The 25,117-nt window shown below is 44.3% G+C and overlaps 1 protein-coding gene across 2 annotated transcripts in view; it reads left to right on the forward strand.

The window, feature by feature from the left end:
- The window catches only part of ALDH1L2 (aldehyde dehydrogenase 1 family member L2), a 67,454-nt gene that overhangs the window by 5,474 nt on the left and 36,863 nt on the right, over positions 1–25,117 (forward strand). Inside the window, exons 1-5 of one of the 2 annotated variants that reach the window (XM_075938579.2) lie at positions 4,379–4,608; positions 12,387–12,528; positions 19,004–19,238; positions 21,171–21,336; positions 23,697–23,798. In XM_075938579.2, the coding sequence (XP_075794694.1) occupies positions 4,558–4,608; positions 12,387–12,528; positions 19,004–19,238; positions 21,171–21,336; positions 23,697–23,798 (696 nt within the window). In that variant the 5' untranslated portion in view covers positions 4,379–4,557. Of the gene's footprint in view, positions 1–4,378; positions 4,609–12,386; positions 12,529–19,003; positions 19,239–21,170; positions 21,337–23,696; positions 23,799–25,117 lie in introns of those variants that run through there. The other variant, XM_075938571.2, reaches the window with a different exon arrangement.

Here is a 25,117-nt window from a genome sequence, read left to right on the forward strand (position 1 = left end):
GACCCTCATTTCTGAAAATTAGTTATCTTCCATGGATTTTTGTTTGTATTAATTTTTATTTTCTACTGTGTGAAAGCAGCTACAAATAGGGCCCCTTAGGGTACATTTACACTGCAACACTATTTTGAAATAACTAGCGCTATTCTGAAATAACTTAGTCTGCGTCTACACAGCAGGACGTTATTTCAAAATAGTGTCAAAATACTGTCAAGTTGAAGGACTTCTTACTCCGACTTCTGTAACCCTCATTGTACGAGGAGTAAGGGAAGTCAAAGGCAGCAGTGGGAAAAGGGGGGGCAGGGGTAGGCTGCTGCAGAAAAGCCTCTGTCCTCAATGGGCCCAGGCTTGCCACGGATAGAGGCTACTCCAGGGGATGTCAGTGCACTTCGGTCTCCCCATGGACATGGCTGATGCTACCCCATACTGCTGCCTCTGTATCTCACGCCTGGCTGGTGTGTGAGAGGCATTCATGGGGTACAAGCACTTTCCACTTGCTCCCTTAGCATCTGGGGAACGGGATCAAAAGCAAACCATGACTTGGAGCACAAAGGGGCAGCAGCTGTGCACTCCGGGTTGCAGCTTGCTTTTGATCCCGTTCCCCAGACGCTAAGGGAGCGAGGGGAAAGTGCTTGCATGCCTCTCATGCTTAGCAGGCCGCGTCCTGGTGCATATGGCTGCTCTCCACCATGCTCCCGAAGTTCTGCCCTTGCCCCCTGCCCTCTCAACATTCCACCCTAGAGGAGCTGGCAGCTCCAGAGCTTCCTTTGGCCACATGAGCCCCCTCACTCCATGGATAGACAGGGGACGGAGGGGACAGGAGCTGAGGAAGCAGTGCGGGCAAACAGCAGCCAATGGGACCTGAGAAGCTCCATGCCTTGCAGTCTGTACATCCCTCAGCCCACACAAAAGCTGCCAAGCTGCGACTGTACTCTGGAGTCGGTCTGTAAATGGGTCACTTTTTACCATTTTTTTCTTTTTTTGGGTACATCATCCCCACTCTAACCGTTCAAAAGCTATAGGAGTGGTGTGAAGGGTTTAGTAGGGCTTGCAAATATGGATCATTTGGGGGGGGCGGTCTGTGAAATTTTAATAGATTGAAAAGGGGTCCATTTGCTCAAAAAGATTGGGAACCACTGCTAAAGATGCATTTATGATCTAGATTGTAATTGAATTACAATGAGATCTAAATGGCGGGGGAGGGGAGAGCATCGTTGTGCTACTCAGAATAAGCCATAGAGCACACTAAGAAGCAGATACAATTCAGTCCTTGTCATCTCTCTACTCCAGGTGGAAAGAAACTGTACCAGATAAAAGGGTGGCATGACTTATTTCCCACTCTTTGCTAGCTCTGTTGTGCTTCCCATACCTGCAAATCCACTTTCTGGCCCCTCTATTGAAGGAGAAGTAGCAGCTCTGCAGTGATTGCAAAGGAGAGAGCTCTCACACATGGGCAATATCATATGGGTAACCAAGAGAAAATGGGGCTTACAATTAAGCTGTAAGGATTTTTGCCCTGGACACTAAATACAGAGAGTCAATACTTTTGTTTTTTGTTTTTTTCCCCCTGTCTGGTATGGAGTGGGCTGGTGCATATACTTAAAGTACCAGTGCCTAGCCTAGCATCCTTTGTGCTCTATTGAGCTCTGTGCTGGTTACACGTTTCAGGAACTTGTCTTGACTTCCCTGAAATGGCTATATGAATCCATCCACAGGGGATGTAATAATAAGCAAAAGCTTATAGGTTAATGCTATAGACTACACGCATTTTCCTCCCTCCCCCCTTTGCCAGTACATTTTTAGCAGGTTGGCCAGCAGCCCAGCTCAGTCCTGGCTTGCACTGAGTCCTGGACCTACCCCCCCACTGTGGCACTGCATTTGAAGTGTATTAGGAGCCAGGTGGGCAGGCAGCCCAGTTCAGTTCCGGCTTGTGCCGAGACCGGGAGCTCAGACCCCTGCCCCCGGACAGAGGCTGCCCGAGGACTATAGAATAGTCAACTAATCGATAAGAATTCATGAGGTTAATTGACTATTCAATTAACCAATATTTAACATCCCTCGTTATGACAGCATAGCCATTTTCTTCCCTCCTCTTCTCCTATGTGTCTGACCCTCTCATTGTCTTCCTCATCTTCCAGGGATGGGCCTCTTATGTCTGCACTGTAATTAAAAACCCAGGCTAGTCAGTGCCATCTGACTGGGGCTCTAGCTAAGATCTTGTTTAATTGTAGAGTAGATGTTTTGGCTCAGGCTGCTGCCTGGGCTCCAGGACCCTGCAACGTGGCTAAATCTGGATATAATTGGAAACAGTTGTCAGACTACCAATGTACTGCCTACCCACTCACACCCTTTCCCCATGGAACATTAAATCAGCCACCTCCTTCAAGAAGGAACTCTAGCGGTAAAGAAAACTAAGGGGACTCAGTATGAAGGGCTCAAATTAATTATATGTCTCAGAAGGGGAAAGAGGAGCTAGTTTCAGCACAGCATCACTGCTGGTGCCCTGTTTCTCTTTGCCTTGCTACATTTTACTCCAAAAAAACCCATGCTTTTGTTATTAGGGTATGAAGATACAAAAACAGCAGAGAAAAAAATAGAAGAGGTAAAATATACATGGTTGTTGTGCTCCACACAGATTGTTTGCAGCAGGGTTTTGATAAGGCATCTGTTCTTTACCTGTGTCATTAAATAAAAAGGAGACTAGATAGGTTTCTGTATGCACTGTGTTTACTACAGGTTGAACCTTTCTAGTCTGGCAATCTCTGGTCTGGCAACATCCATGGTCTTACATGATTTTAGTTAGCCAAATGTCACTTATCATGGGAATGGCCAACTTTCCCTTGGTTCCATGAAGTTTGTTTACAGCCATTAGACCTGGCTCTCAGTGTTATTTAATGTTATTTAGCTCTAATTTACCCCTACATTTCTTTTAAAAGTCCAGTAAGCAGTGTAAGTGTTGGTAATGCTGCTAAGCAATATTAACCTCCTGGGGTTTAGCAAATTCTCTGGTTCAGCACTGGTCAGGTCCCAAGGGTAAGGGACTAGAGAGGTTCAATCTGTACATTCAACACATCAAATAAAAACAAAAAGGGATTTGGAATAAGAGAAGTTAAAGATGTTAGAGATGGATAGATAATGTTTGCCAAAAATTGTGAAATTTTGTTTCTGGCTTTCATCACAACATAATTTTTGACAAAGGTTTCCAACTATGTCTGGTTATTAATTTCCCAGTGTCACTCTACACTGTGGTCAAGAATAAGATTGCTGCTAACAGTACTACCACTCTCAAACATTCAGAAATCATGTGTTGCCCCTGAATTCATGTGACTGATTTTTAATTTGTGAATTTTAAAAAAATCATTAGTGCCGGGTCATTTTTATTTATCTTCTGAGGGGAGGGGTTGAGCTTGTGTAACACACACACCTGCTGGGTGTGTTCACTGTCCCGCCTAGTGGCATTAGACCACTTACAGAGAAAAAGAATGAGTGTGCTCTATAGGCTTAGGCCAATAGCTTTTAGCTCAAGAGGTCATGCACTAAACTCCAGAGGTCCCAAGTTCTGTTTGCCTGCCTGGTTACATGTGGCCTCAACAACACCATGGGTTATGGTGCATGCATAAAACCTGCCCTTCCTTCAGGCTATTGACTCCTCAAACACCATCCCATGAAATTCACTCAGCTGGGCATTCATCTTCAGGATTCTTAGTGATGCCAACCAGCAAACTCAAAAGCTCAGTTTGTGCTCCAGGATAACTCAACTGGATGTTGGGCCTGGCATAGGACCGCAACTAGAGCAGAAGAACAGCCACCCTCTCACCTGTCCAAGGCACATGGCAGGGAGCAGGCACACTACTGCAGCAGACCTGCCTTACCTGTTCAGCGTGTAAAGCAGTTTCCCTCCTTCTGGGCAAGAAAAGCCACCAAAACCCTCCTGCCCCCTGCAAGCTCTGCAATGTTTGAGCCGCGCCTGTCTTCGATCTGCTGCAGGGACACCAGCTAGGGAGCACGAAACACCTGTTCGGACTAGGGAAACGGCTGATGGTCTGATCTCCCCACGGGGCAACTTGGGGACTCTGTTCTTGCTGGAGCTCCCCCGCCAAACCTGCTCTTGTCGGGCGGGCTGGCGGCTCAGTTCGGCCCTGGCCACCCGGATCGGCTTGCAACGTCACGAACAACGGAAGAACCAACCCGCTCTCCAGCGCACGGAGGGGCAGGTGCAGCAGGAGAAGCGTCCTCCGCTCGGGCAGGCTGCTGGCAGCGATTCAGCCGGGACGCGGGAGCCTGCTGCGCTGCAGCCCCCGGGTGGGCAGGGAGGCGCGCGCGCACGTTAGCGGAGCTGCTGCTGCTGGTCTGTGCGCGCGCGCGCGCCTGCCTGGCTCGCGGCCACCGGCATCCAGCTTCGGTTGCATCAGACAAGCAACTCAGCCTGGGCCGCCGCCCCCTCTGCCTCTGCAGGCTCCCGGGGACAGGTGTTCCCTTCTCCACCGCGCTGCCGCCGCAGCAGCTGCTCCGGGTAAAGCCTCAGACCTGTGACCCGCTGGCACCAAAAATCCTGCCGAAATGTTGTGGAAAGTCCCCCAGCTGTTGAGGAAATTCTCCACCACGGCCACAGTGAGTGTGTGCTGATGGGGGAGGACGGGTTTCCCTAGGAAAAGCGCTTTGCAGGAGGCCGCAGCTCAGGAATGAAGGTTCAGGATCAGGGCACTTGGCAAATCTCTTGCCTTTTGCTTGCAGGACTATGAGCGTATTTGCTTTGCAAGGCTGTGAGGAGCCACAGTAGCCCGGGAATTGGGGGCGGGAGGGGAAGGCCAGTCAGCTGTGCTTGAATAAGACTTCTGCAAGGATAAAAATAGGCCGTGATTTTGCCGCATGAATGTTGGCGCTGGACGGTCAGGGGGTATTTGACTTGTTTACGAAAATAGGAGCATGTTGCTTTGCCAGGCAATGGCGTGGATCTCGGTATATTCTCTGGTACCACGCTGTGCATTGCAGGAGTCTGGGAGCTGCAAGGAAGAAAATCGATGATGCTTTCGTCACGTCTTTGCTTGAAAGGATATTAATCGTGTTCTCGTGGAAAGCTGGGCAGGGAGGGTCAGCAGGGCACTGAGACTGGAACAGCTGTGAGAGGAGCTAAAGAGCTACACTTCTCAAAAGGATCTAGCCATGCCTGCTCCCATTACTGCAGCCCAACGGGGAGAGGCGGGGCTAGGTCTTCTGGAGAACAAAATCTTCGGCTCCTGCTCCAAACGCTGGCCTTGGAGGCGTGTCGGTTTGTGAACATCGCTGTCTGTAGATAATTGATACAAGACATTTGGCTGCCTGCTGTTGGATTCAACTGCATTGCTATGCTGCCCCAGCTGGGAGACTGTGATAACGATTCCTGCTCTTTAGGGCTGGTTATTACAGTTAAATACGCGTCCTTTAAAATTTGTAAAAAACTGATGCTTCGGGCACTCTGATTAAGAGTCATGGATGCACTGAATGCAGTCTGGGGACGGGGTTTTTTTTTTCACCCGAAAGCTGCTGTGTTTCATATTTGACAGCATGGCTGAGCGTGAGGGTGGCTGCCTAGGGAATCCACTTGGAAGTATTTTTACAGTTAGAGATGTTAGTTAAACTCTTTGGAATTGCACCAGCAATGTAAATGGACGACTGACACGTTGCATACAAAGACTTGAATCGGGAGGGGCTGTGCTGATTTTCATTCAAAGAAGCATGGTTTTAGCGCGTGAATTCTAATGCTATGTAGAATTAAAATGTCCATGTTAATGTTTCCTTTGAGAAGCATTTTACATCGTTTTTAAAGGGATGTAGCAATATGAATATTTTCCTTGATGTCATCAGTAACAGTGTCTCTAAATTCTTGAAGAGAATAAATACACTATAATATTGTAACCAGAATGGAAGCTATTGAAAATTAATCTGCAGGGAAATTGAACTGAAAACATTACCAGTGAAACATGTTAGAGCTCCACACCAAACACAATTCCAGAAATATTTGTTATTTATAATAATGAAATGAATACCCATTTCAATCCTAACCTTTTCTCTTTACAAGGAGAAACTGTAGCATGGACGCATTTTTTCTTTTTAATGATTTGTTTTTGATATGAGACTTGTAGGGCTATTAATATATACAGTGCTTGTGTATTTTCATTTTATGTTGCAGGGCATGCATGGGAGAAGAATAAGAATCAGAATGGAATAAATGTTGTAATTCTGTAGGTCATGTAAACAGCCATTAAAATAAACTCTATGGATTTTATGTTATTTAAAGTAAATTAATATATTAAAATCCATGGATACTGAGGCCAACATTTTCAAAGTATATGCCCAAAAATTAGGCAGCTACATATATATTTAAGCATCTAAATAAAAGAGGACTGGTTTTAAGAAATGTTAAACATCCACAACTTCCTTAGAAGTCAATGGAATCTGTAGCTATACAACATCTCCTAAAAGCAAGCCACTTTTATTTAGATGCCCAACTGTGGAGTTGGGTACCTATCTTTTTACATCACCTGAACAAATCAGTTTTCTGGTGGTATGCTATACACCAAATTTGTTCCCTGCATCTGGTTGGGGAGCCTCATATCCAAGTAAAATGAGAGTGAATTTTGAGATCTTTTCTTTAGTATTTTTATCCATGTTATAATACAAGTGAAGTAATATCACAAAGAAGAAAAAAGAAAGCAAAACAGTTCAACAAATGAAAATTAAATAAGAATGTACAGACACTTTCCAAATCCCTGATCCTCTGCTGACACAGCTTTGTAAGACCATGGACCATGTTAACAAAATTCCTCCAGAAGTTCCCATGCGGGAAAAATAAAATGGCCTTTATACCTTATAAAGCTGAGCCATCTCTTTGTCATCAGTTTGAGAGCCACTGCTTTATAGGTCTGTTGGGATAATTCCATAGTATCCATTCGTGTGTCAGAAGCAACCAAAAGTCCATTATCAGTAAAGTATGAGGATTGCTCATATATTAAAATGCCACCTGTATGATTTGATAGCATTTAGAAAGTTTCTGTTTAGAAGCTAGACAATGGGACCTATCTTTTTAGTGGTGATACATCCATCATGGAGGTGACTTTTAAATGAAAAAGTAACTACAAGGCTGTCCTACATTCCTACAAGCAACTCCCATTCTCAAAAGACCAGCAAATTGTGTAAATATTTTTTGTGGAAGATCTTCCAATTCTAGAACAAGACACAGGTTTTACAGGAAGATCCTCAATTGGTATTTTTAAATAGGTTAAAAGGAAGCAACCAGAAGTTAAAAAAAAAAAAAAAAAAAGATGTGTAGCCTGATCCTGCAAATTTCCTTCTTGTATGGGACTCCAGTGAACCCAATAGTAGTTCTATTCATGGAGGACTTACTTTGCATGAAGGCTCTTGCTTTCTACCAGCTAAAAATATAAGTGACAACACAGTACAAGATATTATTATCTGTATTAAATGTTAAGGTAAAGTATGTTTGTGGCAGTTCAAGGGAGAAATTCTTCAAGAAAAGCTGGTCATAGAGAACTTATATATCCCTCGTGCTGAGCAATTCATTTTCAGTTCAAGCAACTTTCTATATACGTGAAAAGATATAGTTGGCTTGTTGCCAGGTTAATCTTGTTCATCAGAATGCAGAAAGGTAACTTTTGTCTATTTGTAAGCATGCATGCATGAGCATTCTGAGCTCTTATTTTACTAGCTAGACTACTTTATACTTACCGGTTTAAAGATTGCATCCTCTCTTTAACCATAACTAATTCCTAGCTCAGAACTCTGCTAAACATAGAGAAATCTGTGCTCAGTAACAATTTTCATAGAATCGTAGAATTACAGAATGCTAGAACTGGAAGGGACTTTGAGAGGTCATTGAGTCCAGTCCCCTGCCTTCATGGCAGGACCCAGTACCGTCTACCATCTCTGATAGATGTCTATCTAATCTGCTCTTAAATATCTCCAGAGTTGGAGATTCCACAATCTCCCTAGGCAACTTATTTCAGAGTTTAACCACCCTAACGTTTCTCCTAATGTCCAACCTAAACTTGCTGCAGTTTAAGTCCATTGCTTCTTGTCCTATCCTCAGAGGCCAAGGAGAACAATTTTTCTCCCTCCTCCTTGTGATGCCCTTTTAGATACTTGAAAACCGCTATCATGTCCCATCTCAGTCTTCTCCTTTCAAAACTAAACAAGCCCAATTCTTTCAGTCTTCCTTCATAGGTCATGTTCTCTAGACCTTTAATCATTCTTGTTTCTCTTCTCTGGACTTTCTCCAATTTCTCCACATCTTTCTTGAAATATGGTGCCCAGAACTAGACACAATAATCCAATTGAGGCCTAATCAGCACAGAGTAGAGCAGAAGAATGACTTCTTGCGTCTTGCTCACAATACTCCTGTTAATGCATCCCAGAATCGTGTTTGGGTTTTTTGCAACAGCATCATACTGTTGACTCCTATTGAGTTTGTGGTCCACTGTGACCCCTAGATCCCTTTTTGCAGTACTACTTCCTAGACAGTCGCTTCCCATTCTGTATGTGTAGAATGGATTATTCTTTCCAAAGTGGAGTACTTTGCATTTGTCCTTATTAAACTTCATCCTATTACCTCCGACCATTTCTCCTGTTTGTCCAGATCATTTTGAATTATGACCCTATCCTCCAAAGCACTTGAAACCCTTTCCAGTTTCGTATCATCTGCAAACTTAATAAGCGTACTCTCTATGCCAATATCTAAATCGTTGATGAAGATATTGAACAGAACGGGTCCCAAAACAGATCTCTGCAGAACCCCACTTGTTATGCCCTTCCAGCAGGATTGTGAACCATTAATAATTACTCTCTGAGAACGGTTATCCAGCCAGTTATGCACCCACCTTATAGTAGCCCCATCTATTGTAGCCCCCGTTTTGGGCCAGATCCTCAGCTAGCAGAACTAGTATGAACATAATGTGGCGCCATGTACTTCAATGGAGCTACACATCGATTTACAGCAGCTCATGATCCAAAATTTGTATGCAGCTCCATGAAACATGTGAATCAGATTTATATACATATAAATTTAGTGACTAGAGATATATGTTTATGATTGTAGAGTACGTATATTATAAAAACTTCACCTGTGAAAACAAAACTGCTCTCCTGAATTAATATTTTGAGATAGGTGTTCTATCATATATATAGTAGCCCAATGTCTGTGACTCTGTAATGCTGAAATGCTGGCTGTTCCCTCTGGGCGGCACTGTTGTCTCAGTCATGTCCTTCGCCTCTTGCCATGGCGCTCGGCTGACTTCTGCGCCGCTCAGCCGGGCTGCCACGGGGTAGCAAGCGGCGCAAGCGGCCGTTTGGGCGCTGCGGTCCCTATGCAGCACCCCTGGGGACTCCATGGGCCCCCGGATGAGAGGCAGGAGGGGGAGGAGAAGAGAGAGAGAGATGGAGAGAGAGGCAGGAGGTGGAGGAGAGCTGGGGGGAGGCAGGAGGAGGAGGAGGGGAGAGAGAGAGAGAGAGAGATGGACATGGAGGAGAGACTCAAAAATCATGTCTTATGACGGGCTATTGGCTAGTTTCTAAAATATTTTTCAAGCCCCATTTCATTTACTTAGACTTGGATCATGCTTATTGACTTAAAATTGTTAGAGTAGTTTTTCTTGTCTGAGTTTTCAAGAATGTAAAATAATGTGATTTTCCAAGCATAAATGGCAATCATACAGGCAAATTGGCTAACTTCCAGGCTTGTCTGTGCAGCTAAAGTGCAGTTTGCTCTCTGAATTCAGAATTTTTGTTCTCTCGGATTCGTAAATGTAGAAGGCGAAAAATCTAAAAACTTTGTCACAGGAAAAATAGATGCACAGTTTTAGACTTAGTTAAGGCCCCTTCAGAAATTTGGCCATTGAGGCATGCCTCTTATACTTTCCTAAAATCTTACTTTTGTTTTTGGGAAAGGAAGAGTTTAACTCATCTGATGGTACTTACTTGGTCATGGTATAATAACTTATCTATCTGGACTTTTTGTTACCCTTCATTTGCTGGTAGTTCCTATTTTGTGGGGAATAGACTGAAAAAGAAAAATACAAATCTAAAAGGCCAGGTACTTCTGTGTACTTGAGGTGCCATTAAATTACAGTTAACAAGGGAACAAGTGTAGAACAAAAACTTGCATCAGGAGGACTTTCTCTAATGCTTTTTCCATCACATCTATGGTACTGCCATTGAAAATTAACATTGTCTAACAGAATGACTTTTTCTTTACTGTTGCAATCTAAGGGAGAAATTTCACTATTGGCCATACTCATTTCCTGTTGTCTTTTCTGCAGGTTGCATGCACACATCCAAGGAAACATTATGGCTCTAAATAGTGCTACAGTAATTTTCCTAATTCATGAACATTTCCTGTATCATGAATATCCTACCAATTTTTAAGACTTCTTTCTGGGGCTAACTGTGTAGCTGAAAGACAATTTGAAACTCATGTCATTTATGGAAAGTACTTCAACTCACTCATCATAAAATGGTTTGTGGTTTGTTTCAAAGTATTATATCTTTCAGTACCTGAATGTTTGCTAATCCATACAGGATTTGTAAGACACTCATATGAGCAGTCCAAATCACCTGGGACCAAAATAGTGGCCTTACTGGTTGTGGGTCTTGTGTCCCAGCTTCCCATTGAGGCAGCATCCCTTTGTAGGAGGGAAACTATAAACTAGAGGCATTTCTTCAGTGAAAGATACAGGAGTTGCACCTCACTTTCAAATGGCACATAGAAAGAGGGTAGAGTTCTAAAAGGGCTCTTACTGCAGCTGCTAGGACTAAACTGTTTCCCACTCTCTGAAGAATTGCTATAAACATCTGTACTTTAGTTCCCTTGTTTTTAGGACTGATAAATTATTTAAAAATTGCAATTGCAAGATTAAAAATAGTTGTGATCAATCACACTGTTCATAATAAAATGGCAGTTTGAATTAATTATAAATATTTTGAATGTTTTTCTACATTTTCAAATACTGATTTCCATTACAACACAGCACTCAATTATTATTTTTATTACAAATGCTTGCACTGTAAAAAGATAAAACAAATAGAATTTTTCAGTTCATCTCCTATAAGAACTGTAGCGCAATCTCTTTATTATGAAAATGCCACTTACAAATGTAGAATTATTTGGTTTTTTTACTTAACTGCACTCAAAAATATAACAATGAAAACTTCAGAGCATACAAGATGAAGCATGAAGGGACATACAAATATTTAGCAAAGGTGTGGGGAACCTCGGGCCTGGGGGCCAGATGTGGCCCCCAGCTTGCCTGGATCTGGCCCTTGAGGCTCAGGGGGTCCCCCCAGCACTGGGGAGCCCGTGCTGGCACTCCAGCCTCCCGGTGCCCCACCATGGGGCTGGAGCACACAAATTCTACTAGGCTAGGTCCCCCTAGGCTCTAGTGTGTGAGGGGAATGTGGGGTCTCTCTCCTTCTCAGTCAGGGGCAACGTGTTTTTGTTTTTGTGGGGTTTTTTGCTTCTCACTCGTGTGTGGCCCCCAACTGATTTTTCTGTGGCTTAGTGGCCCCTGACCCAAAAAAGGTTCCCCACCCCTGCTTTAGCATATCTGGTGAGTAGATACCTTGTAACACCAGCAATAACTGTGCCGTGTGAACATCTGTTCTCTCTTTTCGGCCACTCTGTAAATAAGAAGCTGGCAGTGTTATCTCCCATACGTGTAAACAAACTTGTTTGTCCTGGAGACTGGTTGAACAAGAAGTAGGATTTGATTGTACTTGTACAGTAGTAATACAAGGACCTCCTCTTATGTGAGGGAAGGACTTTGGAACTGACCTCAGCCACAGATACCTTGAGTGGCTTTAGCTAACGTGACATTGAACATACTGTGAAGTCTATTAACATTTGTCATTGTTAGAAAATACTTTAATTTTCCTGCAAGGATAATAGGTGAAAAATAGATTAGTGGTCATATTCCAGAAATTTATGGTAGGAATGGCTAAATTTTGCTAAGAGTCTGCTTCATAGATAAGATTTCATAGTATATTGATCATAGATAGAATAATGACTGCAGTCTGCAAATTTTGTTATGCCTTTTTGTAAGAAGCAATGCGTGTATGTGGAGAAATTTCTTCTGATGATATAATAGAGGTAGAAACAATATCAAGTGATACTTGTATGCAAAGAAGTATGGTCTCACTAAATTGCAGATTACATGTTCTACTTAAGAACAAGGTAGAAAAATGGGGCCATTTATTTTATTCCATTATAAATTATTGCGAAAGAAAGATACTATTATTTTACAGATCAAAACTAACATTGACTAAGAAAAAGACAGAATTGCATGTGGCAACATAATACTTCTGCATCCTAAAATGTGGTTTGCATTAACTCTTGTTGACAGGCTTATCAGCATAAGATAAAGCTAGCTCTGATAGGTCAGAGTATTTTTGGTCAAGAAGTCTATAGAAACCTGAAGAAAGAAGGACATAAAGTTGTGGGAGTGTTCACCATTCCAGATGTGAATGGGAAAGCTGACCCTTTGGGTAAGTATAATCAGTCACAATGTAAGTATCATTATCATGCTTCTCCATGAGAGGACATTGTCCTTATGGCAGTCATTTGTACGTACCACATAGTAGGGATGTGAAAGTGTAAATATGTACACAGTTAACTGATGAGCCTGGGCTCATTAGTTAACATGCATAGTTACACCCCTCCCCTGCCTCCATATCAGAGGCAACAGGTGGGGGCAGGCAGGGGCCAGTGCTTGCACTAGCTCCCAGGGTGCCACCTGCCTCTGCTCCTCCCCGCGCTGCAACACAGGAGGGAGCCAGTGTGTGCAGGCACTCCTTCCCCCGTCCTATGCAGCTACCTCTGTACTAGAGGCAGCAGCGGGGGTGAGGGAAGGCAGGAGCCGGTGCTCAGGGAGCCAGTTGGCTCCCCGTGTGCACCGGCTTCTGGGGAACCACCTTCTCTCACCTCCCCCACCATATAAATGTGAAACTGCTAAAGTTTTCAGCAGTTACATATTAACCTGAATAAACGCATTTTAATATGCCTAACATATAGCTAGATGTATAAATCTGTGCCATGTTCTTTGGTGTAATAACATAATCTGGTATTCTTATTTCAGTATTACATTCAATTCTAACTAGAATTAATTGCCACAGGCTATATCACCACCTTACACATCTGCCCTATTTAAAGAGCAGCTCATAGTGCATTGTCTTGGGAACATCCTCGAAAGCAGATTGTGATTCAGAGCATCACAATCTGCCACACAAACCTTTTTCTGCCCTAGGGAGGAAGTAAATTGCTGGGCATATAACTAGCCTAGTATGTCATCTGGTTGGCTGGCATAACTGTGCTGTCTGGCACATTAAGGGTGCAGGAAGCCAAGTTTCTGCCCATTCTCAGTCCCTAGTCTCTCCTGATCGCCTCTATGGAAGTGAAATAGAAGCTCTGCAAATCCTGCTTCCCACAGCGTAGTCCAGTTTAAGGTACAAGTGGACCATTCATGAGAGTAAAGGGATGACTTATCCTTCCCCCCACCTTACTCCATTAGATAGGCATATACATATGTTCCAGCCCTTTAAAAGTAGTTTAGTTGCTGAATGATCATATTCAGCAGTGCACTCATGCAATATAATTCTAGTTCAGAGTAACAAAGGAGTTGCTTTGAAATAGCTAGCTTAATTTAAAAAAATATTTTTTCACTGGTGCCACAACAGCTAGTTCATAAGGTTAACAACTACAACTGCCAAAACAGATTAACCTCGGTGCTAATTAAAATTTTAAATTACATTTCATAAACTGTTTCTAGTCAGTCAGTGTTCCCTGACATGTTGTTACAAGATTTTTATTAAGGAAAAATCAACCATAAATATTGCTTATTCAAACAGTTACCATTCTCAGACTTGCATATTGCTTTCAGGTTTATTAAATTATATAGTCTGACTTGTTTAAAATATAATTATGAAGCTTTTCCTAGTTAGGAAGAATTTGATGCTATCTACTAGCTTAATAACAGATAATTCAGCTAACTATGAGAAGGTACTATGGAGAAGCATTGTAATGCTGTGCAACCTAAGCATTATTCACTTGGGCTAAAACTTTCATTGATTTCTATCGATTACCTATTTGAACTGGGCCATAACATTAGTTTATTATGCAGTAAGTGACAAAAATTTGTTAAGGCTGATAGTTGGCTGCATTTTTCACTCAGATGAATATAGTTTAAATTTAGAATGGAATTTGGTAATAATATTGTATGGTCAGCTGAGATTTTATTTCTAAAAGCAGTGGGAATACATGTGTAAGGACATGCAAATACTTACAAAATTCTTTGAACTTACATTAATCAGATATGCTTCTGAAGATTACTTTAAAACCTTCAAACTCCACTTTTTACTTATAAGATAATGAAGACATTTATAGAGTAAAATTAAATAAGATGGATTCTCTGGGCCATGAAGGACACTGTGTGCTTCATCCCGTCCCACAGGTTTTTTTATATGCAAATGTGCCAAGGTGTGGTGCAAACTCAAAAGGGTTCCTCTCACAAGCTTTAATGGGCCTGCACACTTGCTTACAATAGATTCTACAATATAATAGATTGTGTCCTACCCTATATGGCGGGCTGTTGGGTCACTGGGATTTATCTGCTGTGTGGTTCAGAGCATCACAATCTGACTCATGGTACTTCCCCTGCTCTGCGGGGGTGGGGGAAAGGAGGGAGTGGCAATACATTGCTAGTCTGTCTGGCCTTTATCTGGCCCAGGATGTCATCTGGTTTACTAGTCCAGCTGTGCTCTCTGGCACATTGAGGGAGTATGGAGCCAAGAATCAACCTATCCTCACTCGCAGGTTTCTCCTGATTACCTGTAGGGAGGTGAAAGAGCAGTTCTGCAAATCCTGCTTCCCATTGCACACTGCAGCCCGTGGTACAAGCAGACCATTGAAGACAGTAAAAGGGAGAATGTATGCCATTACTCCATTGAATAGAAATCCATGTATGGTCTAGCCCAGGGGTGAGGAACCTCTTTTGGGTTGGGGGTCACTGACCCACAGAAAAATCATCCAGCTGGATGGCCAGTGTGGGGGTATGTCTACGCTACAGCACTAATTCGAACTAACTTAATTCGAATTAGTTAATTCAAACAAAACTAATTCGAACTAGTGCATCTAGACCTAAAAACTAGTTCGAATTAGCATTTTGCTAATTCAAACTAGCATGTCCACATTGAGTGGACCCTGAACCGAGGTTAAGGATGGCTGGAAGCAGTGCTGGCAGGGCATCAGATTAGGACTTAGAGCGTGGAGATGCTGTCTCAGGCTAGCCGAGGGCTGTGCTTAAAGGGACCCGACCCCCACCCCGGACAGACAGTTCTCTGGGGTTCCCCGCTTGCAAAGCAGTCCTGGCTTGGAGTGCCCTCAGTGCCCACACTCGGCACATCACAGCACTCGGCCATCAGACCGGCTGCACTTGCCGCAGGCTGCCATCCGGAGGGGGGGTCAATCAAGGGGCTTCAGGAGAGTTTCCACCCCGAGGAGCCCGCAGAGCCACCCCAGCCCTCCCCATCGGGGGCTCGTACCCCATTCCTCCCTCACCTCCTTCCACTTACCCCTCCCTAGCCCCCCTTCCTGATGTACAAAATAAAGGACACGTGTGTTAAAAAATAGAAACTCTCTTTATTGAACAAAACTCAGGGAGACTGGGAAAAGGAGGTGGGAGAGGGGAAGAGAGAGGGTGGGAGAGGGGAGGGCAACTAAAATGATCAGGGGTTTGGAACAGGTCCCATATGAAGAGAGGCTAAAGAGACTGGGACTTTTCAGCTTAGAAAAGAGGAGACTGAGGGGGGATATGACAGAGGTCTATAAAAGTATGAGTGGCGTGGAGAGGGTGCATAAAGAAAAGTTCTTCATTAGTTCCCATAATAGAAGGACTAGAGGACACCAAATGAAAAGAATGGGTAGCAGGCTTCAAACTAATAACAGAAAGTTCTTCTTCACAAAGCAAATAGTCAGCCTGCGGAACTCCTTGCTGCAGGAGGCTGTGAAGGCTAGAACTAGAACAGAGTTTAAAGAGAAGTTAGATAAAGTCATGGAGGCTGGGTCCATTGAGTGCTATTAGCCAGGGGGTAGAAATGGTGTCCCTGGCCTCTGTTTGTGGAAGGCTGGAGATGGATGGCACGAGAGAAATGGCTTGGTCATTGTTTTGGTCCATCCCCTCCAGGGTCCCTAGTGTTGGCCGCTGTCGGCAGACAGGCTACTGGACTAGATGGACCTTTGGTCTGACCCAGTATGGCCATTCTAAATTCAGGACTCAGGGTTGGGGGTCTCAGTGGACCACCTTGATTTTCATGCCAACCTGCTCCTGGGTGGCCAGGCTGGCAGCTATCCTGCCCTACATGGCCACTTTCCTGTGCCTAGTGCGGAGGTCGTCGATGAGGTCCACGATGTCCGCACTAGACCAGGTGGGCGCCCGCCTCTTGCGGACCCGGGCAGGCTCCTGGGAGCCGCCAGCCTGGTCCCGGGAAGAGGCGGAGGGCTGGGTGGCAGCGGGTGGCTGGCTCGAGCTGTGCCAGGTGCAGTGTCTGCTGGCTGGGTGCTGGCAGGCTTGCACCTGGCACGGGCACCGTAGCCAGCCCGTGCCCCTTTAAGGGCTCTGGGGCCAGGAGCGGGGCAGACAAGTTTCCCTGGTGGTGCCCAGAGTGGCCACCAGGGAAAGCTGGGGAGGGCTAGCCTCCCACTAGTTCGAATTAAGTGGCTACACAGCCCTTAATTCGAACTGCTTAATTCGAACTGCTTAATTCGAACTGCTTAATTCGAACTAGGCGTTAGTCCTCGTAGAATGAGGTTTACCTAGTTCGAATTAAGCGTTCCGCTAGTTCGAATTAAGTTCGAACTAGCGGTTTGTATGTGTAGCGCCTATCAAAGTTAATTCGAACTAACGTCTGTTAGTTCGAATTAACTTTGTAGTGTAGACATACCCTGGGGGAGGAGCCCTGAGCGCTGAGAGACAGGTCCAGGCAAGCTGAGGACTGCATCTGGTCCCTGGGCCTAAAGTTCCCCACCCCTTTAGGGCTTTGTCTACACTGCGAGTTTTTGTGGCAGAAAATATGCTAATGAGGGACTCGTTAGCATATTTTCTGCTATTTCTTTTTGCGCAAGGGGTTTGTGCACAAAAAGAAGCAGTGTAGCCACTTTGCGCAAGATCCTGATGCCTCTCCCGGCATCTTAAATGTCAATGCATCTTAAATCACCGTCCACACAGTGGGAGGTCGACAGGAGCAAACACTCCTGTTAGCTTCCATTACTCCTCATGAGGAGCAGGAATACTGATGCCGATGGGGCACCCTCTTAGTTCAAATTAGTGGGTCTTCACTAGACCCACTAAATCGAATCCCAGAAGATCGACTGTGACAGCATCGATCTTCCATGTAGTGCAGACATGGCCTTCTCTCTTCTCCTCTTCCCCCCCAACGCCAGCCTGGGCTCCTTCTCTCTCCTTCCCCTTCCCCCGCCAGCCCGGGCCCCTTCTCTCTCCTTCCCCTTCCCCCACCAGCCCGGGCCCTCTCTTCCCCCACCAGTCTGGGCCCCTTTCTCTCCCTCTCCCTCTCCCACCAGCCTGGGCCCCTTTTCTCTCCACCCCCTGCCAGCATGGCTCCCTTCCCCCCGCCAGCCCAGGGCCCTTTCTCTCTCTCCCCAACCCTAACCCCCCACCCCTTCTCCTCACTGCAACACATGCCAGGCCCAGCTCTAACCCCAGTGTCTGGGGAAGCACAGGGGTGCCTGCCTGCTCTGCGTGGGGCACAGTGAGGCACAGGTAGTGCTGTGTGCCCATGGCGTCCTGGGGCACTGTAGCCTGCTGAGGTGGGGAAAGCAGCAGTGTGGAGGGCTGCTGTGCTGACCTCTCCTCTTTGCGGTCCTGCCTGTGCTACTCACCACCCCACCCTGGCCACTGAGAACAGAAGGCAAGGAGCAGACAGTTCGGTGCAGCACTCTCCTAGGCAGCTCAGGAGGGAAGGGGGGGGGGCCTTTGACAGCCACGGTAAGTGCAGTCTTTAGAGAGGGGGCAAAAAGGTACTATGTAATTGAAGACTGTATCACAATGTATATGTACAAATGGGGAGGTCATGAAAAAATGTTGCCCAGGAAACCTTTATTCTGGCAGTTCCAAAATTCTGAGTGTGTGACTCTGCAACCTCAGTAATGTTGCTTTAATGTAGCGTTTTTTGTGTGCTGTGTATTTGTGTGAACTCAGGCTGGAACCTGGACTCTGGGATCATCCTCACTCATGGGGTTTCAGATCTCACGCTTCAGCCCAAGAGTAAATAGCTCTGCAGCCTGAGCCCTGTGAGCCTGAGCCCACTGACATGGGCCAGCTGGGAATGTTTAATTGCAGTGCAGACATACCCTTAGAGCATGAATCCAGAGGTGCTGTGTCTACACTTCAAAGCAATAGCGCTTGAAGTCTGGGTCCCAGTTTGATTCAGAGGCACCACCCCTGTAGGATCTTAGGGCCATAGGTCCAATCCCTGCAGTAGTGCGATTGGTGTGTAGATGGCAGTGGGGTTAGGCTTGAGCCACAGTTCATACGCTGGACTTGCATTGCAATGTAGTCGTACCCACTGAAAGTCCCTTGTCCTAGGTTCAGCCCCATCCCCTTATTTGGCCTGACTGGGAGCACCTGTTCTGGCACAGCGGTGCTGGACCTACTTTAATCATTGGTTCCAGCACCATCCAATACAAGCACCATCCAATAGTTGTTTATGGTGCTATATGGTAAGAACCAATAACATACTTTCCACCCTAGGCATCTGAGTTCTGTGGGCACAGGTTAGTATATACATGACAAGAGAGTATAATGACATTTAAGCATCAAAACAAATAAAACAATTTAATTCAATTATCTGTTTTATCTGTCATGCTATGTCATCCTTATTTGTTACATTAGAAATTAAAATGTAACATACTCCCCCCCCAAAAAAACCTTGTTTTTGTCTTGTTTCTCAGCGCTGGCAGCAGAGAAAGATGGCACGCCTGTTTTTAAGTTCCCCAGATGGAGAGTTAAGGGCAAGCCTATCCAGGAAGTAGTTGACGCCTACAGATCTGTTGGAGCCGATCTAAATGTACTTCCATTCTGTACACAGTTCATCCCCATGGATGTTATTGACTGTCCAAAGCATGGATCAATTATCTACCATCCATCCATTCTTCCTCGCCATAGAGGAGCATCAGCTATCAATTGGTGAGATTATTTTATTACAAGTAAACCCAGAGCTTTTTAGATTTCCATCAGAGACATGGGCCAAATCCTCTACTGGTGTAAACTGGCATCATTCGAAGCTCCCTTGCTTCTTACCAGCTGAGAATCTGGCCCATGGTCTCTACATTGCTCCTAGGTTCCAATGTAATTTTTGTTGATTGACTTTTTTTTAACCAGTTTTATGAGTATTCTATTGAGATTGCTGCTATGAATCGTGTTTCTAGTATTGTTTTAATCACATAACTCTAGTCACTATATATAAAGAAAGAGGTGTGCATTTAGGCTACGTCTAGACTGCATCCCTCTGCCGACAGAGGGATGCAAATCAAGCACTTAGGAAGTGCAAATGAGCCCGGGATTTAAATATCCCGGGCTTCATTTGCATACTCCTGTTCTGATGCTGTGCCGATCAGGCTAAGTGTCAAAAGGGAAAGTAAAGTGTAGCCGCAGCTCTGCTGACATTTTTTTCAGGAAGAACGGCTCTTGCGCAAGAAGAGGGTTTTGTGCAAAAAGGAGCCGTCTACACAGCTCCTTTTTGCGCAAAAGCCTCTTGCACAAAAATTATGCAAATGAAGTGTGGTGATATTCCACGCCGCACTTCATTTGCATAAACTTTTGTTGGAAGAAGGCTGCAGTATAGACGTATCCTAAGGTTTCAGACATTTGTAACTTTTATTGTATCTGTAAAGAAGCCCTACTTGTCCTCCCTTATGTCGTCTTCTTTTTGTTCAAACATATAGGGGTACCCTTTTACTGCTGTATGAGGAAATTTAGTGACATACCTGTCACTACTAGTAGTAGTTATTTTGTAAAACCACCAGAATTAGAATTTACTAAAGACTTATTCCCTTTTGTTGGAATTTCTATTTCAGATTGCAAGAGCCAGTAATATGACTAGCTGACACATTTTCACTAGTATGTCCAGACAGTAAGAATTTCACTTCTGCAATGAAGTCACATTCTTTGCCAACATTAGTTTTCCAGATCCACCAACTTGCAGTCATTATAGCTTTTGCTGCTGTTCTGTGAAGTCTCAAAAACTAGGGGGAAAGGCTGCCAAAGAACAAATAGATCATGTAGGAAATGATGCTGGTGATTTACATATAGTCAAATGTGAAGCAGTGTTCACTAACTGTGTGTGTCTCCATTTGAACTGCACAACTAGAAACAATTGTGTCTGATTTCCAGCAGTGCTGAAGGCCTGCAACTCCAAAGGGTAACTGTGACCTGTGTGGTTAAAATCCTTTTCAAATTCAGAGAATGTAAATTACCGTTGCTTTATTGAGGGCTATACGTAGATACGATGTTCCAATTTGCTTGTCTGAAACTTTTGGTAGTATTAGGGTGCTCTATTAAACAGTTGTTATGTTCCATCCTGGAAATACACTGTAGTGGTGGGCTACCTCTGTTTCTCTTGCCTACCTCTTGTGTATATAGTGAAGCTTATTTAGTTTAGTTTAATAACTGACATGGAGATGGGCAGAAAAAAGACTAGTAGAAGCACAGGCGTTAGCACTGTTTTGTTTTGTTAATATTGAAGGTTCCAACTTCCAAAGGGTGTCAACCCACTGCAGCTCTTTTGTGCCATTTGTTGTACTATTCATAATTAATTTAAAATAATTTAGGATGATAAACTATGAATCAAGAATGACTAGACTGCAAAGTACAGCACATAAGACATTGGCCACAGCCTTGCTTATGCTATTATGTTTACACATCAGCAATGTCAAGCCTATAGATCTTAAATAATAGCAATGAAGTCACTGTACTAAGAAAGCTGATTAGAATTCATATGGACACATGCGCACATATCTCCATATTGTGCCTGCATCAGGCATATGAACTATCAAATGGGCTGATACTTGTGACTAAGGTAATTCCCTCTATATTTGCTCTAAAATATTCTATTGGCAGGACTTTAATTCAAGGAGATAAAAAAGCAGGATTTACTATTTTCTGGGCTGATGAAGGTCTGGACACTGGACCAATTCTTCTGCAACGGGAATGTGATATAGGACAGAACGATACTGTGGATGACTTGTATAATCGTTTTCTTTTCCCAGAAGGCATAAAAGCTATGGTAAGTCTTCCTGTGCTGAACACATACATTTTAAAAGGAAAAATCTGGCACATCTAATCCTCTTGGAATTTGAACATACATTAAATAAATAAGGGTATGTCTACACTACCCCGCTAGTGCAAACTAGCGGGGTAATGTATGCATACCGAACGTGCAAATGAAGCCCGGGATTTGAATTTCCCGGGCTTCATTTGCATAAGCCGGCCGGCGCCATTTTTAAATGCCGGCTTGTTCGAACCCCGTGCTGCGCGGCTACACGCGACACGGGCTAGATAGTTCGAACTAGCAAGCCATTCCGCACTATCTGTATGCGCCGGCCGGCTTATGCAAATGAAGCCCAGGAAATTCAAATCCCGGGCTTCATTTGCACGTTCGGTATGCATACATTACCCCGCTAGTTCGCACTAGCGGGGTAGTGTAGACATACCCCAAGATACTAAAGAAATTTGAATATACTGGGCCAGATCTTCATCTGGAGTCATTACATTGACTTCAGTGGAGCTATGCTTATTCACATCACTGAATGGAGGCTCACAATGTTTTGATTAGAGCAGGCCTGGGCAAAATATGGTCTATGGGCCAGATCCGGCCTGCCAAGCCACCAGATCCGGCCTGCAAATGCAGAAGGGAAACTCCAGGCAAACTTCTCTGCTTGCCCCACAGCCCCACACACTACTCAGAAAAGCGGCTGTGGTTGCCATTTCTCTTTAAAAGCTGTGAGCCCAGAGGGGAGGGGCAAAGGCTTCAGGCATAACTCATGCCCCTAGCACAATCCCATTGGCTGGTTTCTGGCCAGGAACTAGCCAGTGGGAGCTGTTCGTTTGAATAACTGGGAGCACATGAAGCACCACATACTCTACCCCTCCAGCTCAGTTATTCACACATGCACATGTCCCTACAGCCTGTGCAGACAGGGCAGGCAGGCTGAGAAACTTTTTAACCTCTGCAAGCATTTAGCTCTGCAGGCAGGCTGGTTGGGCTGCTGGCTGGTAAGTCTCCTGGCCAGAGCCTACCTCTGGCACTCTAGCCCTTCCCTTCCCCATACCTCTGCTCCCCACTCAACATACCTAAACCCTTTGCCCCCCTCCTGCACCCATATTCCCTCCCAGATCTAGCACCCTAATCCCCTGCCCCAGATCACAATCCCCTTCTACTCTAGGTTACAATCCAAACTCCTGCACCCCAGTCCCCTCCCCTAGGTCATAAACCAAACCACTGGACCCCAGTCCCCTGCCCTAGGTCACAACCACCTCCTTCACCCAAACTTCACCCAGACTCCACCTTACCCCAAGATCCCTTCTGCATCCAACCTCCATCCCAGATGCCACATCTCCTCCACTATATCAAGAAAGCCTCCTCCACTATATCAAGAACACCTCAACCACTTTCCTAAATCTTGGAGTGTCCCCCCTCCCTCCCCCAAAAAATTATTGCTCACCCCAGGATTAGAAAATAAATTTTGCTCTCTCTGAAGTCAGTGAGTCAAATTAGGCTGGTGGGGTGGGTTCTGGCATTTGCCTGGGATGGGCAGTTTGGTGGGTTCAAACTCCTTTTACTTCAGTGGAGTTACTTCAGTGAATTTGCCCTTTTATTTTAAATTGGACTAATCAGTAGCAAATAGTTTATAGCATCGTAGAAATTTTGCAGGGATTTACATGGGAATTTGCCAAGTAATTGCTGTTTTTGCAAACTATTAAAAACAGGCTAAATGCAGTACAGGCAGTCCCCGGGTTACATGGATCCGACTTACATCAGACCCCTACTTACAAACTGGGTGAGGCAATCCCGCACTAGCTGCTTCCCCCCAGCAGACCAAGGAGACACGAAGCTAGCGCCCCCCACAGCAGACCAGGGAGACGCCGAGCGGCTTTTCTCAGCAGACACCTCAGCTTGAGAATAGAGGACTGAGGGAAGTGAGGTGTGGGAGAATAAAACTGAGCTCTGGAGAAATGTTTGGGTAGAGTTTCCCCTACAATATGTACCAGTTCCGACTTACATACAAATTCAACTTAAGAACAAACCTACAGTCCCTATCTTGTACATAACCCGGGGACTGCCTGTATATCAGATCATATTCTGCCTTCTGTTAGGTCCCATCTTGCAAGGATTATGAAGTGTTTATTCATGGTGAGTGAATAATCCCATTGATGTGAATGGGCCTGCAGTGAATAAAGTTAGCAAATGCATAAATCTTTGCAGGATCAATCTCTTACACTTCAGAAAACCTGGATTACAACATAAATAAATAGCGAAATCCTACACTGTCCACAGAAATGATTTTTACTGAAGGCAGATTATATGTAAACACAGATAAAATTTGGCCTATTGGAGTAATTAGAACTGCTTTGTTTCCTGTGTAGGTAGAAGCTGTCCAGCTAATTGCTAACGGTAAAGCTCCTCAGATACCCCAGCCTGAAGAAGGAGCAACATATGAAGGGATCCAGAAGAAAGAAAATGCCCAGGTACTGTAGTGTTAACAACACTGTGTTGATAATAACAATGAAGTTACACTTTCTGTTCAATGCACCAAAATATCTCTGGAGTATTAGTACTGTTCCAGTGAAAGTCAGTGAGAATTGTCCTGTTGACTTCAGAATGCGCAGGACCAAACCCTAATTAGTAAGAACAAATTTGGCACAGCTAGAAAGTGCAGAAATATTTTGTCATTCTGACTTGTCCTCTACAAGCTCTAGTTGCAGAAATTATCGCTCCAAAAATAAATTAAGGGGCTAATTGCACTAACTTTATCTGTGTATAGTTAGTTCTAAACACAGTGTCTTTGAAGCCTGTTTAGACAGTAAAGCCTATTTGAAGCCTTTATAAAAATGGTTGAGAAACATGGAGCTAAGAGATTACATACAAGTATTATTAACTTCTTCTCTTTGCTTGAAGCTGCTTTTACAAATGTCTAGCCTCCACTTTGGGGGACAGGGGGGCAGAGAGGGGGAAAGATAAAATTGTTCCTTGTTCCTTAAAAGCAGCTGAAAACAAGAAGAAAAAAGATTAGCTTCCTCACTAGGAACTGCATAGGAGAAGGATGAGAAGTGGTAACAGAAGCAGGTCTTTAAGGCCAGGTGTTGGCAACAAGACCTGCAGCCAGAGAAAGGGCAAGAGAGCCAATGGGAAGGGCATTCCCAGATGAGGGAGAGGGAGGAAGGGAATTGAGAAGAAGGGAAAGGAAAAGGGGATAAGCTGCATTGGGATAAGAGAAGCATTTTCAAAGAAATAGAGGGAGAAACAATAGCTGATGAGAGGAGAAGATGAAATAAAAAGCAATAGTAGACAGTGATTCTCTTTCCTGAAAACCGTGCAAACCCAAGAGCTGTTTGATTGGTTTGTGTTCTTTCCTATCCCAGGATTTGGTTCTGCAAGAGCCAAGAGACTGTTTATAGTCTCTCATGGCCATCACTCATGGAACTTAATCTTCTGTCAATGAGTTTTTGATAGAATACTCTGCACATTAAGGGCCTGCTTCTGTCCCATTTAAGTCATTTGGAGTTTTGCCATTGACTTCTGAGGGAAAACATTCAGACTCAAATTACATAATTTACTATGGGTCTTGTATTTTACAAATAAATATTACAACCATTTTAATGACTAGTGTTCAGCTGGTATTTTAAAATGTGATATTCTATAACGACCCAGTTCATACCCTCCCAAGACTGATGGAAAATGATCCTGTTAACTTTATTAAGCTTTGGATTTGGCTTCTAGGATACTTGAAAACACCTACAGGACTTAAGAGCAAAAGTCTCATTGAAAGTAAATGAGACCTGTATTC

The sequence above is a fragment of the Pelodiscus sinensis genome, chromosome 1 (genome assembly GCF_052426305.1).
Source record: "Pelodiscus sinensis isolate ZL-2025 chromosome 1, ASM5242630v1, whole genome shotgun sequence".
In the NCBI taxonomy this organism is placed as follows: Eukaryota; Metazoa; Chordata; order Testudines; family Trionychidae; genus Pelodiscus; species Pelodiscus sinensis.